Below are 17,327 nucleotides of genomic sequence, written 5' to 3'. Positions count from 1 at the left end.
ATAGTAGTTTTATATGTGGCAACATCATTTGATCACTTGCATCTAGAGTATCTAAGTTGTTATTGTACATATTATTTACTGTTCTTTAATATTTTTCACTATTGAGAACGACAAGTCAGTTTATCTGTCATTTTTGTATTATGTTATGAATAATGTCACGTACATGGATACTTTGATGTCACTTGGAATAAATCTTTTGAATATATAGATGGTTCAATATTTACTGAAGCATTTAGAAAGTTAAACATGATTTAATTGGTTTTCTTTGGAGCTGTCAGATCAGACAGGTGCTTATTGTGGATGGGATTGGATGTCCCCATATTCTGGTTTTGAACATTGAATTCATGAGCATGTTTTATGTGATTTGGCAGAGTTCATGGTGAGTAGAAAAAGAGTTAGACAATATTTCGAAATAATTTGCGAGATTTAAGATTTTCTTACCGTTGCATGGCACTTCATTGCTAGACTCCTAGCCCCTTGGGGGTAGCTGTATTTCTCTGTCTTTGCATAACTCACGCATTCAATTAAAGCAACAATGCAAAAATACCGCTCTGTTTGTTTCAGCATTAACGTTTTCTGGAAAATGGTTTATTTTCCAAAGAGCATTTTTTAGAAAACTGTCTTATTTTCCAGTGTTTGGTAATGACTTTGAAAATGCACTTAAGAATGTTTTCTGATGATTGGTATGCAATTTTTTAAAAATATTTCTTGTATAATTTAAAACATGTATATTATGTAAACTAACTAATGTAATCATTATAAATAAAAAAACCAAGAATGAATTTGGTTTTCATACTAATTAATCTAAAATTTTGACAATAGATACAATCAAAATTAATTAGTTGTTAAATTTTCATGATCTCTACCACTCATCTTGCTCATATATATATAGATAATAACGTACGTACACACACACACACACACATATCAACCATTTGTCTACTATGGTCAACTACAAGTCTTCAATATTACTCTAAATTATGTATTTACATAATGTACTGCATAATATATCATCACTACATAGTATCTGCTAACAAAAAATGTATTTGCCAACGAATGCAATTCTCCTAAACAATTATCATTCATTATATAACAATATTATTAGTCCACGGTAAAGATTGTCCCATGTGAAAGCAATTTAGAGCAATATAGTTACTATGTTTAAAATTTTCATCTTTTCCTTCTTTCATTCTTTCTTCTTCTTCTTCTATTATTATTATTTTTTTTTTTTGCACTTTATGTACGAAAAAGAGGTAACTTCTGCCTGGAATCCATCAAATCGAAAATTTCTTAGAGAAAAAAGAAAATCGAGCTTGAAATTCAAAGCAAAAAATTGGGATTTTGGTAGAGAGGAATGAAATAATTACCGCTGCAAATTTGTTCTCCTTTGCAAGTTGGAGCTATTGATCGATCAGTGAAGAAAAGAAAAATCTAATCAGAGAATTGTGTTACAGAAGGGAAGAGAAACATGAAGAAAAGAAAGAATAGAGACAGTTAAAGAGAGAGAGATTTATGGGAAGAGGAGAGAACAGAGTTAGTGACAGTGAGGGTGTGAGGAGAGAAAAAGTAAAGGGAAAAGATAAAAAGTGAGAAAACTTACCATGAGAGAGAGAAGGCGCTAAAAAATTATGTTTCCCACGGCTATAGACGAAGATTATATCTATAGGAGATGTAACGCATGAGAGAGAGATTGTTTTCCAAAAAAAAAATTTGGAAAACAGCTTATAGAAAATAAGCCTTATTTTTATTAGAGTTTTCCGTTGACCAAAGATAGTTTTCCATTGACCAGTTTTTTTTGTGCTACCAAACATTGGAAAATGTGGAAAACTATCTTTACAGAAGGTTTTCCAACGAAACAAACAGAGCGTACAATCTTAGTCCTTTAAAATTACACAGCAAATACGGTCAACGTAGTATTAAAATTCAATCTTTAGATTCAAAATCCAACAAGAAGAGACACACATACATGTAATCATTAAAATGCAAGGTTATGCAAATCTGAAATTAAACGACTTACGGTAATAAACCACAACAAAATAGGGGCAATACAAGGCTATGCAAGCCTGAAATCAAACAACTTATGGTAATGAACCACAACAAAACAGTAGCAAGTGTCAATACACACTTCAATGAGGTAAAACCACGCCCTACGCCAGTATGGATTTATGTAAAGAACTGCAACAATTCCGAACAGGATTGTTATGTAAGCCACCACAAAGCTTATGTAGAAGACACCCATGTCCATGAAAATATCACCTTCTTCCCCTTCATTATCCACTGGCATTGTAGATGGTGGTCTCATTTTGGTGCAACTATTCCGTAATGGAGGTCCACACAGGAGAGGGTTCCCCTCATAACTGCTTTCATCAAAAGTAATGAATTGATTTTTTCTGTCGGGTGTTGTGCCTAATAAGTTGTTGTGTGCCACACTAAAGACCGCTAGAGAGGTCATTTCGGTCAACTGAGGTGGAATTTTGCCGTTCAAATTGTTGTAGGAAAGATCCAGACTTTCTATTTGCTTTAGATTTGAGAATGTTACTGGGATTGGTCCTGATAGATTGTTGTGTGACAAGTTCAATGCACGAATGTTGCTCATCCTACCGAGTTCCAGTGGGATTTTACCTGCTAGGTTGTTGCATGAGAGGTCAATTCCAAACATGTACTCGAGGATGTCACCCTTGTAGGAGTAAGTTCTAGTTTTTGTTGTGAACTCTGCTTCTTCTTCATCTTTCACAACTCCGTCAAACGTATTTATACCATAAGGCAGATGTTCGAAAATTATAGACTTTGTGTTCAAATATGATGACAAACCCAATGGATAAGCTCCCCCTGAATATAGACCACTTAAAGAAGGATCATGGGCAGATGCATTAAAAGTAATGTTACTCAAGCAATGAGGAATTAGACCTGAAAATTTATTGTAGGAAAGATCCAAAATGTTCAAATTCTGCAAAAGGCATACTTGAATTGGAATTTGACCTCTTAAATGATTCGCTTTCAAGAGGAGAATTCTCAATGATGAGAGGCTGCCAATCCAATTGGGAATGTTTCCAGTTAGATGGTTATCTCGAAGATTCAGTGTAACTAGATTGGAGTTGTTTTGGAAAGAACTTGGAATTGGACCGCTCAAGCAATTTTTATTTAATTGAAAAAAACGGATACTTGAGGAATTGAAGCAAGATGGAACAGAGCCAAAAAGATTGTTGTCAGAAAGGTCAAGAAATCTAAGATAAACGAGTTTGCATAACTCAATTGGAATAGGACCTTCAAAATGATTTTTGGCCATAACAATATCGTCTAAATATGTCATGTTCCCCATCCATGTTGGAAGCGTGCCTGAGAAGTGATTGTTGTCCAAATGTAAACTTGCTAGATTAGTCCAATTAGAATTGGCAGGAAATATTTGGCCACTGAAGCTATTGTTTGATAATAGGAGTAATTCTAAATTGTAGCAACCCATTATGAAATGCATTGGTATGGTTCCTGAGAAATGATTCTCAGACAAGTCTAGATTCTTTAAGAAAGCCATATTCCCAAAAGAAGAAGGAATACTGCCTTCAAATTCATTTCTAGACATTTTTAAAGATTCTAAATTTGGAAAAATTAAACCGAGGTTTGTGGGAATTGGACCATGTAAGTGATTATCAGAAATATCTATGCTCAAAATGTTGGGACGGATATCATATGGCACCATAAAAGACCCCGTGAAAGAGTTATTATTTACAGAAAAGGTCTCCAATCTTGTATTGTTCTCTAACAACCAGTTAGGAAACTGCCCAGCAAACTTGTTGTGAGAGAGATTAATTACTCGCAAATCATATTGGTAATGGAGAAATCTGGGAGGTGTCCTATTGTGAATGTTAATTGAGCAACTTGACAAAATGAAAACCTTTAATTGGAAGGTTGGAATCCAAGTAAGGGAGTCAGGTTCCAAAGCTAATATATTGTTATCACTTAATAGGATCTTAAGATTTGAGAGGTTGGAAAGGAAGGACAATGTGGATGGGATCGAGAAGTTGTTATATGAGAAAGAAAGGTACTCAAGTGATGTCAAACTTGATAGTGGAGACTGGACACTGTTCCCATTGAAGTGATTGTTAGAGAGATCCAATACCCGGAGTGATGTCAAGTTTGCCATACATGAAGGTAGTCTCCCTTCAAAATTATTGTTGCTGAGGTCTATCTCTTGGAGCTTCTTAAGTTCACACCAGCCTGTATAATGTGATAATTATTTATTAGGTTCTACTATTGTAATTATTTGAAGCAAGATCACTGTGAAAAAAAAAAAAAGAAAGAAAGAGCCTACCTTGGTCAGGTAAGGTGCCATTCAGTCCACAGTATGACATTGTCAATACATTAAGAGAAGTCATAACTCCAATTTTATGAAGAAGACTTTTATCAAATGACGATCCATCCAACATCAACTGCTCAAGGTTGTTTAGTTTGCTCAACTCTAAAACAAAAGCAAAAAGCTTAAATTAGTACTAATTGATATGGTAGAGCATAAATTAGTACTAATTGCTGAAAATTATTAAGATACCACACAGAAGTGTTAAAGTAGCCAAGACCACTTTCATAACTAAGATTCTTTGAAAGAAAGTAATTTTATTTTATCTAATAATAGTGTATAGAGTATAGACTACCATGTAATGTGGCAGTCTATATACTTTCATATTTTAGAATTTAATTCAAATTGTGAAATTAATTTATTTCAACTAGAGATGATGCTTTTTTTTGAAGATCTCAGTCTTATTTTAAAAGCTATGTTGTTAAACCTTTTTTTCCCCCTTTTTCTATAACATCTAAATCATTTTTTATTTTATTTTTATTTTTTATTGATGCTACAATTACCAGCTCAAATAGAATTTCGGTCAATTTTGGGGTGTTCCCTGCGTTTTGGTCCGTTTCAGATAATTTCGGTCGAAATACGAATTTCGCCCGGTATGAGTTTTGGATTTTATTTCCCTTCTTGAAGCTAAAATATGTTGTTTTCTCGCTGAAACTCGGAACCATACTATTTCTCATTTTCTCCTTTAGCTTGATCTTTGAGCCACTGCCCTTCTTCGCCATTAGCATTTGCTTTCCTAGAGATTGGAGCCACATGTATTGCTTGCATTTGTTAGAGTAGTTACCTTGCCTTTAAGTATGTGTATTCTTGACCTTGTGTTTCTTGAGCTCCTGCCAATGCTTCCTTGGTGGAGGATGAAATTTGTTTGTGAAGAGACGGAGAAAGGAGATCTGATGAGGAAGAAACTAGGGAGATGAAGTGAAGAATGGTAAAGCACTTGTGGAGTAGTAGAGCCTAGAGGGAGTAAGGAAACTTCTAGGACACTTCCCACCAATTAAAAAAAAAAAAATCCTAGACTCTCCTTTATTTACCAGAATTCCATAAAGTAAGAAGTTAAAAATTTTCCCTTAATGTTTTTAATCCACTTCTGACTTCACTACATATTATTATTATTATTATTATTATTATTTATTTATTTTTTTTTTTTACTTTTAAGGTAAAAGAGTAGGCATATATTATTAATTTTTATGGGTATAGTAATCTCAAAACGGTAAACCGAAATAGATTGATACCAAAACATTTCATTTCAATTGACAAACCGAAATGAGCACCAAAACAATATTCATAAAATTGGTTTGCACTAAGCTACTTATTGTTCATTCGACCATATAATAATAGAGGAAGGGAGTGGCAACGGTGGGTTTGGAGGGTAAAATGGAGATTGCACTTGAATAGTGAGGGTAAAAACATAAATTTGCCAATCTCAGGAGATGTGGACATCCTAACTTGCAACAAAAAAAATTTATATACATAATTATTTTTAAATTAATATGTTTTGTCTCTCCTAAAAAATATATATCGTACACCTTGACTTGTTAATTCCAAGAATTTGTGTTCAACAAAAATAATCTTGACCCCACAATCATAATTCATAACCACTTAAAGAAAGAAAGAAAGAAAAAAAAAACCCCAAATAATAGCAAAAATAGCCCAAACAACAAAAAATGAACAAAATATTTAGCAAAAAGCCTATTAAATAACAAAAAACAAAAATAATTAATTATTCGAATTCGTAACTCATTCAACACATTCCGTAAAAATTATCCTTAATTTCATATTTCCTAAAAAATGGTACCCATAGAGATACTATGATCGTGTTTTCTCTTTAGTGGCATTAGCAGCTCGGCTCTCCTCGACAACTCATATTGCAGTTGTAGCAAGTATTATTCGTTGTTCTCTGCCACTCTCTCTTTCTCACTTTCTCCCTTTTCTATAATCATTTCAAACTCTCTCTCATTTTATTACTTTTATCTCAATATTCTTAGTTCTCACATTATCTTTCATTGATCTCTTTTTGCCTTTTTATTTTGTTAGAAGAAGAAAATTGTAAAATTTTATATATTTGCGTACTTTTTTTTTTTTTTTTTAAGACAAAGGGGCTTTAGTTGGAGTTGGAGAGCCAAGGAAAAGAAAATCTAAATGTGCGCAAATGTGTAGTCTAAAATTTTTACGAAATGAGAAGGGGGGGGGGGGGGGGGGGAGCTCATGCTAGGTCTTTGTATTGAGCTTAAGTAGTAGTGGCCCAATTTTTATATCTAAAAACAAGTAGAAAAGCATTTGGGCTCAAGTTAAAACCCAAATTTTAGTAAAAGAATCCATTTTAAACCAAGTTTTCGTGTATCTCTTGATACATATGATATGATATCATTCAATTGATATGCATCTACGTATTGTACAATTCATGAACATTTCTAATACACCCTTACAATACGAAACTTTTTGTATGATTCTGGGAATCTGGTTAGGCGAACCAAACCGGTTTGCTGTTTAGTTCCCACACTAGGCTGTGAATTGAGTTGTAGAACAGTTCTACCATATGGGTTGTGTTTTTGTGTAGGGTTGGGCTTAATGATTTGGCCTAAATCATTTTTTCAACAGAGCTTTAAATTGAGCTTGGGGTTTGGGTTTGCTATATAATTTGTTTGCATGCTGTGAGTTTAATTTTGATTGTGAGCTTAATTGAAGAACCAAGTTAAGGAACTTGGATCGAATTGGTGTCATGAACCGGATTAGATTTTATGATTGGATCAAGACCACCTAAAATGGTGTCATTTTGCCTTTTGGGTTGGTTTCCTTCCTCTTTCTTCACAGACTCAATCAACAAAGGATTGGAAGAGTTGTGGGCGTCGTGATCTCATTGAACTAGTGATTAGGCTTGAACGGGTAGTTGAGGAACTTGAATCGGCGATAACGGTTGGATCTCTACTTATAGCGACTTGGCATCAAATACCGATAGAGTTCCTTAAAACTTATCCAACAGTGGGATCGATTTGGTATATACTGCTCGAAATTTCTCCTCTTTCTCGCTAGGGTCCTCTTCGATCGAATCTAAAGATGTCACAAAGATTGCCTTTCCTCTTTGTGATGATTCGAGTACTTTCTAACCGAAATGTTTTCCAATAAGTTGGGAAAAGATATATCCTTACACAAATACTATTTCATTAAAAATCATCTACAGAATAACAAATCCTATGAATATGAAGTAACACTAGGTACCAAGTGGGGTCTATTACGCCTGTGAGGAGGTTGCACCATGACCATGTTATAGGGTGTTTTCCCCTATTACAATTGTAAACAAGCATTAACAAATGAGAATGGTCTTAAAATATGTGCAAATAATGATTGAATTAGAAGCTTTTTATTGGCGGGAATGCAAATAGTTATTGAGAATATTAAAGGAATTGGAAAACAAGTTCGACCAAAATAAAGCATGATGGTAAGGGGAAAAAAAAGTGTGAGTTAGCTCTCTGTATTTGACTTCCCTATAACCAAAAAAAAAAAAAAAAAAAAAAAAAAAAAAAAGAGGAGAAAAAAGAAAAAGCTCAGTTTCATTTATTTTCAATATATTTTGTTTCAGAAAAAATGAACAATATTTAATAATAAAAAAATGTTTTATTATAGCTTCTGCTTTTCTGAGATTATGTCAGTAATGACGAAAAAGAAAAATGCAAAACAACACCACCGTAAAATGTCCATGGTACAATTTACCTTCAGTTGTAAACGATCCTTCCAAATTGTTTCCTCCCATTCTTAAGATCTTCAATGATGTGAAGGTGGTCAATGACTTGAAAATTCGTGCATTAACTTTGTTCCAACCCAACTCTAGGACTTGCAGCTTAGGTAAGTTGTTTGAACCTATAGGCAAAGTAAAATAGATAATTTGACATACCATATAAAAGAAGGAATTGATTTGAATTCATGAACATATATTTTTAAAAACAATCGTTACCTTTTGTTGTTGTTGTCACGAAGTCATCGATCTCATTGTCATCCAAGTAGAGCTCCTCCAAGTTGCTAAATGCTTTGAAGTTTGAATTCCACATATATATATATATATATATATATATATATAAATCATAATATTCATCAATTGATTTTGACTGGATTATTTTAAGGTTACATTTGCATTTGATAATTAAAATTTTTTTTTTATTATTTAAAATTATTGATGATCTAAAATAATAATTGATTTTTTTTTTAATTGTTGTTCGACATAAACTATAACGACACAAGATGAATTTGATTTTTGAGTGTTTTTCTCTAGCATAAGTGCATTAACACTTGTGTAATTAATTTGAAATCACATTTCACCCAAATTATTTCAAATCCACAAATTGATAAGGTTTTAAATTTGTTCACGATTTTATTAATTTAGAAATATTTGTACTTCTCATAATTTATTCCAATTGCTTAAACTAAAACTGAAATCATAATGATTCTCTTCGGTAATTTAATTTAAAAGAGCCAAGAAAAAAAAGTGAGATTTTAGTTGCATAAATCTCAATAACTAAGAGCAGAAATTCTCAAAATACAAAAAAGAAGCAAAAGTTTACACCCTCAAGCGTGAGGCACTCTTTCAGTCGCTTTGCAACTTGATGTGAATTTTAGCCGTGAGACTTACCTGGAATGTGGAATGATCCATTCAATTTATTTCCACCCAAATCTAGTATCTTCAGCGAAGAAATTCCACTGAAAGATGACAGGATGTTGTTGTTGAAATGATTATTAGCCAAGTAAAGCATCTCCAGCTTGTGCAACGCTGAGAATCTTTCAAAACCTACAATTTAGTAGAAGCTTCAGTTTCCATGTCCACAACTATATATTCCCACAACCTATTTAATAGTATAAAGTGAATCATAACCATAAAATAACACACACAGTATTATAAATTGATGTCATGGACCATTTCAAGTTATCACTTATCAACCTTCCTAGATGCACCTATTCCAGTTGCATGTAAAATAAAATAAAGTTCTATTATTAATTACCTTGAGAGATAATTAAATTAAAAATAAAACATAACATACTAAGTAAATTAGAATAAGTAAATGTTTTATACGAATTGCACTCAATCTACTCAATGTTAGTAGCAAATCTAGCACTGAAAGTCTTTATACTTGCAAAATTACACCTCAAGTCGTTGAGTAGTTTTGTTAGTCACTTCATTTGCAATACAAAATTTTAATATAACTTAAGTATACCAAGAAAGTAAATCAATAATAAAGATTTAACATTTTATAACTATGACTATTATATAATTAAATTACTTTCAAATCCATATAAACAACTTTTTGTGCACAACAAAACTTTCACATTCTTAGGCAAAAGACAAGATTAGTATGGTTTTGTTTTCAATTTTTTCCCAATGCTAAAGTTAAATAACCAATTTTTTTTTCTTTTCAATTTTGAACTTTATCTTTAGATAGTTATAGTTGTAGCAGCTTAGGTTTTGTTGGTAATGCAATTCTAGTGCCGTAGTATCGTAGTGATTGGTTACTTGGATAGCTTAAGTGGTTTTTAAATAATGGCATGGCAGACTTTTTATTTTTATTCTTTATATTTGTTAACTTCCCCCTTTCTTTTTGCACAATGTGCTCCTAAAACTAAACCAAACAATGAAAGTATGAAATTATAAACAAATATGATTTTATTTGTTTACTAAAAAGTCGTTTTAAAAAACAGGTCAACCATGGGTCAATTCTTTCTCAAAAAAAGAAAAAAAAAAAAAAGAAAAGAAAAGAAAAAAAGAAAAAAATAAAGATCATGCATGGGTCAGTCCGTTTTAACTCCCGGTTAAATCCAATATTGCCAAGTCTATCTATACATTTGGTATTACCATTATAAGTATTGAATTATTTGAGAATACCTGAAATCAAGAAGAGGTTAGAGAATTAGGCGTTAACGGTGCCTTCCGAATTCGTATATATTCTTGGAAAATGTTTCCTAGTGATGATTAGTTCATACTATTTGTATGATGTGTTTTGCATTATTTGTGAAGACCTAAAGTCAATCGTACTTTCCCAACTTGCATGTAGAGCCTTCTCGGAAAGGGTTTCATAGTGAACACTAGTTAATGAGATACTCCCTCCGTCCCATTTTGTTTGTACTGTTTGAAAAGTCAAATTTTTTAAGGGAACATCATTTATTATCTTGTCTACCTTTTAAAAATGTACAAGTTTCCAAAATTACCCTTAAATAAATTTATCAAAAAATTGAATTAGTAAATTAATAGGGGTATAATAGGAACATTAGTAAATTAATGACTTTTATTTTTAGAAACATGACAATATTTTGAAACATCTCAAAATGAAATAGAGGACAAACAAAGTGGGACAGAGGGAGTATTATTTATGAATTTTGTATTATTTGAGAAGACCTAAAGTCAACAAAAGATTAAAGACTTGGCATAAGTTGTACTTTCCCAATTAAAAAAAAAAATGACAAACAACTAATCAAAAATTATGGACAAAAAAGACAATCACCTAAATTTATTATTAAAAAAAAAACAATCATGTCCAGGAAAATATATATATATATATTCACATCCAAAAAAACTTAAAAAAAGAAAAAAGAAAAAGAAAAAAAGGAACAGCAAAACAGAAGAAGCACATATCCACATAGTTCAAAATTGAATTTAAAACTTTGTCTTCCTTTGAAAAATAAAAAAAGAAAAAGAAAAAGAAAGAGCAACCAACACGTATAAAGAGGAGAGGATAGTTCAGACATTTGACTGTAACAATTCCTCACTCTTTATTTTCTTTCCAATTGGAGGAGATTGAGTTTTGGTAAGTCTAAAGAAAAGACACATGGACTCCACTGGTTCTATGTCCCCCCTTCCCTCCCAACCATTTTCTCCTTTCTTATTTTTCATCCTCTCTAAAGTCATCTATAAACCAAACATATCATTAGTGCCTTCTTGGAAAGGGTTTCATAGTGAACACTAGTTCAAGATAATGGTATTTATGAATTTTGCATTATTTGAGAAGATGCACACTCAAGAAGTGACTGGAAACTTTGGTTTCAATAGTGCTTTCATGGGAAATGTTTCGTAGCAATGACCAGTCCATAGCATTGGTATTACGAGCTTTGCAATTATTTGAGAATGCCTAAACTCAAGAAGTCGCACACTCAAAAGAGGCTAGAAATTTTGGTTTCGATATTGCGTTAACAGAAAATGTTCTGTAGTGATGACTGACTAGCCCATAGCATTGGTATCACTCCAGTGATTTGTTTTCTTCCCTCTTTAATTTTGCAATTATGTCCTACTCAAGAAGACCAACACTCAAGAAGAGGCCAAAGTCTTTGGTTTGAATGGTAGGAGTTGACCCTAATTTCGTATCTCGTACTATCTTGGAAAATGTTTACTTATGACTAGTCTATTCATACTATCAACTTTGCATTAATTGAGAATACACAAACTCAAGAAAATTATGGCCAAAGACTTTGGGGGCAATTGTCAAGCCATCCCTTAACTTTTCCCTTTTTTTGAAGATTTGGACTCAACTAAATGTTGAGCACTTAGGCCTCATCAGATCAACTACCTTTTATGAATTCATATCCTATGCTTTCTTGGAAAGTGTTTCATAGTAAATGCTAGTCTATATCACTAGTATTATGAACTTTGCACTTGGACCATGAGAGTTGAAAGACTTTGGAATACATTGTATCCTTACAGCCACTACCATGGAAATTGTTTTCCAACTAAAATAAAAGGTGGGAAAAAATTATTTACTTTCATTGAGAAAAGAAAAAAAGACAAAGGATATGTGCTTTCACCAAAGAGATGAAAGTGATATGATATTATAAAAATATAACGACACAAGATGAATTTGATTTTTGAGAGTTTTTCTCTAGCATAAGTGCATTAACACTTGTGTAATTAATTTGAAATCACATTTCACCCAAATTATTTCAAATCCACAAATTGATAAGGCTTTAAATTTGTTCACGATTTTATTAATTCAGAAATATTTGTACTTCTCATAATTTATTCCAATTGCTTAAACTAAAACTGAAATCATAATGATTCTCTTCTGTAATTTAATTTAAAAGAGCCAAGAAAAAAAAGTGAGATTTTAGTTGCATAAATCTCAATAACTAATAGCAGAAATTCTCAAAATACAAAAAAGAAGCAAAAGTTTACACCCTCAAGCGTGAGGCACTCTTCCAGTCTCTTTGCAACTTGATGTGAATTTTAGCCGTGAGACTTACCTGGGATGTGGAATGATCCATTCAATTTATTATCACTCAAATCTAGTATCTTCAGCGAAGAAATTCCACTGAGCGATGACAGGATGTTGTTGTTGAAATTGTTATTAAACAAGTAAAGCATCTCCAGCTTGTGCAACGCTGAGAATCTTTCAAAACCTACAATTTAGTAGAAGCTTCAGTTTCCATGTCCACAACTATATATTCCCACAACCTATTTAATAGTATAAAGTGAATCCTAAGCCACAACTAATTTCTCATTTTTTGAAAATTCAAAAAGAAAAATATAAGGCAGAAGTAAAACATAATTTCGACAAACACTACCAATTGACTTTGCTTAAGACATGAACATACCTTCATTTGGGACCCATCTACTAATCTGATTGCCAACCAAATCGAGGTACTGAAGCTCTTCAAAGGGAAGAAACAAAGAGGCATTTAAACACCAATCTTCCCTACTCCAACCGATCCTATCATTAAGATCAAGTTGGATTATATGCCCTGTAGTGTTGTTGTACTTGACTCCATCCCAATCACAGCAATCACTCTTTTTGTTGGTTGATGAATTCCAAGTTCGAAAATAATCTGTATCAGCTGTGGAGTTTATGGAAGCTTTGAGTTGCAAGAGAGCTGCTCTCTCATGCTCCCAGCAACCAAAGCACCCATTCATACCTAATTGAACCAAAATTAACACTACCCACCACCAAAAACGTCCCAACTCCATTACTTTTTTCTTTTTCTGATTTTCTATGACAGTAAGACTGACAAAGCTTTTGTCCAACTCTCTCACTTATGATTCCAACTGATCTTGCGATGAAATAGGCCACCGGCATCCCACATATATACTGTTATCAAACAGTCCACATCATCATCACAATATATCCAATAAATGCTTACCAAAAAAAAAATCTAATAAATGCAAAGCGTGTTTTTTTCTTTCGCTTTACAACTAGGCACTAAACAAGAAGACTAGAAGACCAAAAGTCAACAAGAAACTAAAGACTTTCTTCCTAGATAATGTTTACTTGTTTGGTGATTACTAAACTATATCCAGTCCTGGCAAGCGGGTCGGATTGAGTCGACCACCTATTATTTGACATGATTAATAAATATATATATATATATATATATATATATATTTGACACTTTTTTTTTAGAATGATATATATTTTTGCTGAATTAGAATGATTTTTATTTGACACTTGGTAAGTCATCCAACAAATAATTACCCAAAAAAGTAAAAGACTAATCTTTTAACCATCAAACTTGGAATGGAAAATGCACAATTCTTTAACAAATTCCAACACTTGGGTTCTAACCACCATAAAAATTCAAATAAACCAATTTAAAGGTATATATTTAAAATTTACACAATTCAAATTCAAATTTCACTAATAATATTATAACCATAAAATAACACACACACAATATTATAAATTGATGTCATGGACCATTTCAAGTTATCACTTATCAACCTTCCTAGATGTGCCTATTCCAGTTGCATGTAAGATAAAATAAAGTTATATTATTAATTACCTTGAGAGATAATTAAATTAAAAATAAAACATAACATATTAGGTAAATTAGAATAAGTAAATATTTAATATGAATTGCACTCAATCAACTCAAGGGTAGTAGCAAATCTAGCATTGAAAGTCTTTATACTTGCAAATTACAACTCAAGTTGTCGAGTAGTTTTGCTAGTCACTTCATCTATAATACAAAATTTTGATATAACTTTTTTTTTTTTTTTTTTTGAGAAACAATTTTGATATAACTTAAGTATACCATGAAAGTAAATCAATAATAAAGATTTAACATTTTATAACTATCAATTAAATTACTTTCAAATCCATATAAACAATTTTTTGTGCACAACAAAACTTGCACATTCTTAGGCAAAATCATAAACTATTGACCATAATGCAGAATCATAAACTACTAACCTTAGGGTTGTTCCAAAACAGGCAGGACCTTATTCTGACATTTAAACTAAAAGTTATTAAGAAAAAACAAATATTACTATAAATAGCAAAACCACTATTTTTGGGGCCTTAATGAAGTAATTCACCTAAAAGTTGGCGACATTCATTTCATGATTCTGAATCAGAACGTTGTTTTCCTTCAACCTACCAAATTTCATGCAATTTTGACACTGTCACCCCGATGGCCTCTATTAGCACCCCCCCCCCCTTTGATCTTGCATTATGACTTCCTGCACTCCTGTTGCTCTAGGAAGGCAGATGCTGTCTGTTCTACATCAGCTTTCCTGGAAAGTGTTTCATAGTAAATGCTAGTCTATATAACTAGTATTATGAATTTTGCAGCTAGACCACGAGAGTTGAAGATTTTAACATACATTGTATCCTTACACCCACCACCATGGAATTTTTTTTTCAACTAAACTAAAAGGTGGGAAAAAATTATTCATTTTCATTTAGAAAAGAAAAAAAAAAAAAAAGAAAAGAAAAGAAGAGAAGAAGAAGACAGGATATGTGCTTTCACCAAAGAGGTGAAAATGCTTTGAGTACTGTAAAAAGATATAAGGATGTATCTCCAACGTGAAAAAATAAAAAATATTGGCACAATGGGCCATGCTGGCCCTTGGGCAAGGCCACTTAAGCCATTGCCTCGGGTGTCAAAAATTTTAAATTAATAACTATTTTTTATAATTAAAAAAAAATTGAATAACTAAGGACCCAATTTGGTATATGGGTTTAAAAACATATTTTCAGTTTTTAAACAATATTACACATATTTCCATACACTTTTTCACCCCATGTATTTTCAAAAAATACAAACAACGTTACTAAAACAACGTAACCAAACGGCCCCTAAACTTCTTAGAAAGTGTTTCATGGGAATAATAAAAACCCAACTCATTTGAAATCCTAAACTTCTTGGAAAGTGTTTCATGGTGAATACTAGTCTATATCACAAGTATTATGAACTTTACATTATTTGAGATAACATAGAACGTAATAGTTGAAGACTTCACATCCAGTGATATCTTTCCACCCACCCCTTGAGAGTTTTTATTTTTTATCTTTTTTTCAACCAAAATAAAATAAAATGGTAAAAAAAAATTCCTTATCAATGAAGAAAAAAATTACCATATGAAACAATCTCATGGATCATTTCTCTCATGTTTGATGGTCCCCACACACCTGAAGATTCACATGCTGTAAGAGGGATGCACCATGAGATAATCTCATAAGAAAATTTTCCTATAGATAGAGGTCCTTACATTGTGCATCTCTCTTAAAAAGAAAATAACCACCATGAGACAATCTCATAAGATAATTTTCCTATAGATAGAGGTCACACATTGTGCATCTATCTCAAAAGGAAAATAACCCTAGATTTTCAACTTTTAAAATTACTAGCAAATGTGGCTTTAGTTTCTTCCTGCAAGAACCTCTAAAACAAGTTGTTTTTTAAATGATGAAACCTCTTCATATTTGCTAAATTGGATTATTCTAAATTTATTACTGTGAATGTGAATGTGACTTTTGCTAATGGTTTGAATTATTGCCACAAATGTGACTGTTGCTATTGGTTGGAATGAAAAGTTGCCAGTTCAACTTAAGTCATATTTTGGAATGAGGTAGCTTGGAACTTAAGTCATACTACTTGTATTATGTGTTTTGCATTATTTGAGAAGACCTAGACACAACAAAAGAGCAAAGACTTGGAATCAATTGTACTTTCTCAACTTCTATTCAGAGTTTAGTGCCTTGTTGAAAAGGGTTTCATAGTGAACAATAGTTCATAATATTATGAGTTTTGCATTATTTGTGAAGATTCACTTAAGAAGAGGCAAGAAACTTTGGTTTCAATTGTGCTTTCATGGAAAACGTTTCGTAGTAATGACTAGGTCATGTTATGAGCTTTGCATTATTTGAGAATACCTAAACTCAAGAAGGTGCCAAAGACTTTTGTGTCAACGGTTTGGAGAGAGAGAGAGAGAGAGAGAGAGAGAGAGAGAGAGAGAGAGAGAGAGAGAGAGAGAGAGAGAGAGAGAGAGAGAGAGAGAGAGAGAGAGAGAGAGAGAGAGAGAGAGAGAGAGAGAGAGAGAGAGAGTTAAAAAAAATTGTTTGTAGGTGGTTGAGATATGATTAGAAAAAAATTTACATTCCGTTTGGTAATTAATTAAATTATTTTTATATATATATATAGTGGTAATTAAAACAGTACGTTAATATTGACCAATATCAAAATATACCATTCTTTTAGTTAAATTGAAATAGCTCCCGGTATGAAACTGTCTACCTTAATTATAACGTATTAAGAAACAATGATGTTTTGTGTCTTTTGTCTTCATTGATAGATGATTTCATTTTAAATTATTAATGTATTAACTATTAAGAAAAAATAATTTTGGTGTTTGCCTTGATTAATATTTTGTTAATATGTTTATTTGAAGTTTATTTTTATTATTTTTTATTTTTACTTAAACTCCCACTATAGTTTAAAATTCTGGTATGTCCGCGCGTTAGTTCTTCGTGGTGATCACCATTGACTTACTTCTGTCATTTGTTTTTCTCACGCCAATGACTTTGCAATTAGAAGACTCTCAACAAGAAGCCAAAGACTTTTTTTTTTTGAGAAAGTGAAGCCAAAGACTTTATTGGTGTATCCAATACTTTCTTCATAGATAATGTTTATTGATGACTAACCTATGCCATTGGTATTATGAGCATAGCATTATTTGATAATACCTAAAATCAAGAAGAGGCTAGAGATTTAGGCATAAATGGTCCTAATAATA

The 17,327-nt window shown here is 32.2% G+C and overlaps 1 protein-coding gene across 3 annotated transcripts; it reads right to left on the bottom strand.

The window, feature by feature from the left end:
• Positions 1–1,975: 1,975 nt before the first annotated feature.
• Positions 1,976–13,393, bottom strand: LOC115987892 (receptor-like protein 13). Of its 3 annotated transcripts, XM_031111503.1 has the most exons (7): positions 12,911–13,393; positions 12,560–12,715; positions 8,970–9,125; positions 8,298–8,369; positions 8,057–8,203; positions 4,307–4,453; positions 1,976–4,212 (listed from the first exon to the last, which is right to left on the bottom strand). In XM_031111503.1, exons 1-7 carry the CDS (start codon positions 13,278–13,280, stop codon positions 2,054–2,056), a joined length of 3,207 nt encoding a protein of 1,068 aa, XP_030967363.1. In that variant the 5' UTR covers positions 13,281–13,393; the 3' UTR covers positions 1,976–2,053. The 3 variants fall into 3 exon arrangements, with proteins under 3 accessions (XP_030967363.1, XP_030967364.1, XP_030967365.1); XM_031111504.1 differs by lacking the exon at positions 8,970–9,125; XM_031111505.1 differs by lacking the exon at positions 12,560–12,715.
• Between the last annotated feature and the right edge of the window lie 3,934 nt (positions 13,394–17,327).

The sequence above is a fragment of the Quercus lobata genome, chromosome 4 (assembly GCF_001633185.2).
Source record: "Quercus lobata isolate SW786 chromosome 4, ValleyOak3.0 Primary Assembly, whole genome shotgun sequence".
Classification (NCBI taxonomy): Eukaryota; Viridiplantae; Streptophyta; class Magnoliopsida; order Fagales; family Fagaceae; genus Quercus; species Quercus lobata.
The sequence above is the reverse complement of the archived record's forward strand: the minus strand, read 5'-3'. Positions and strand labels throughout refer to the sequence as shown.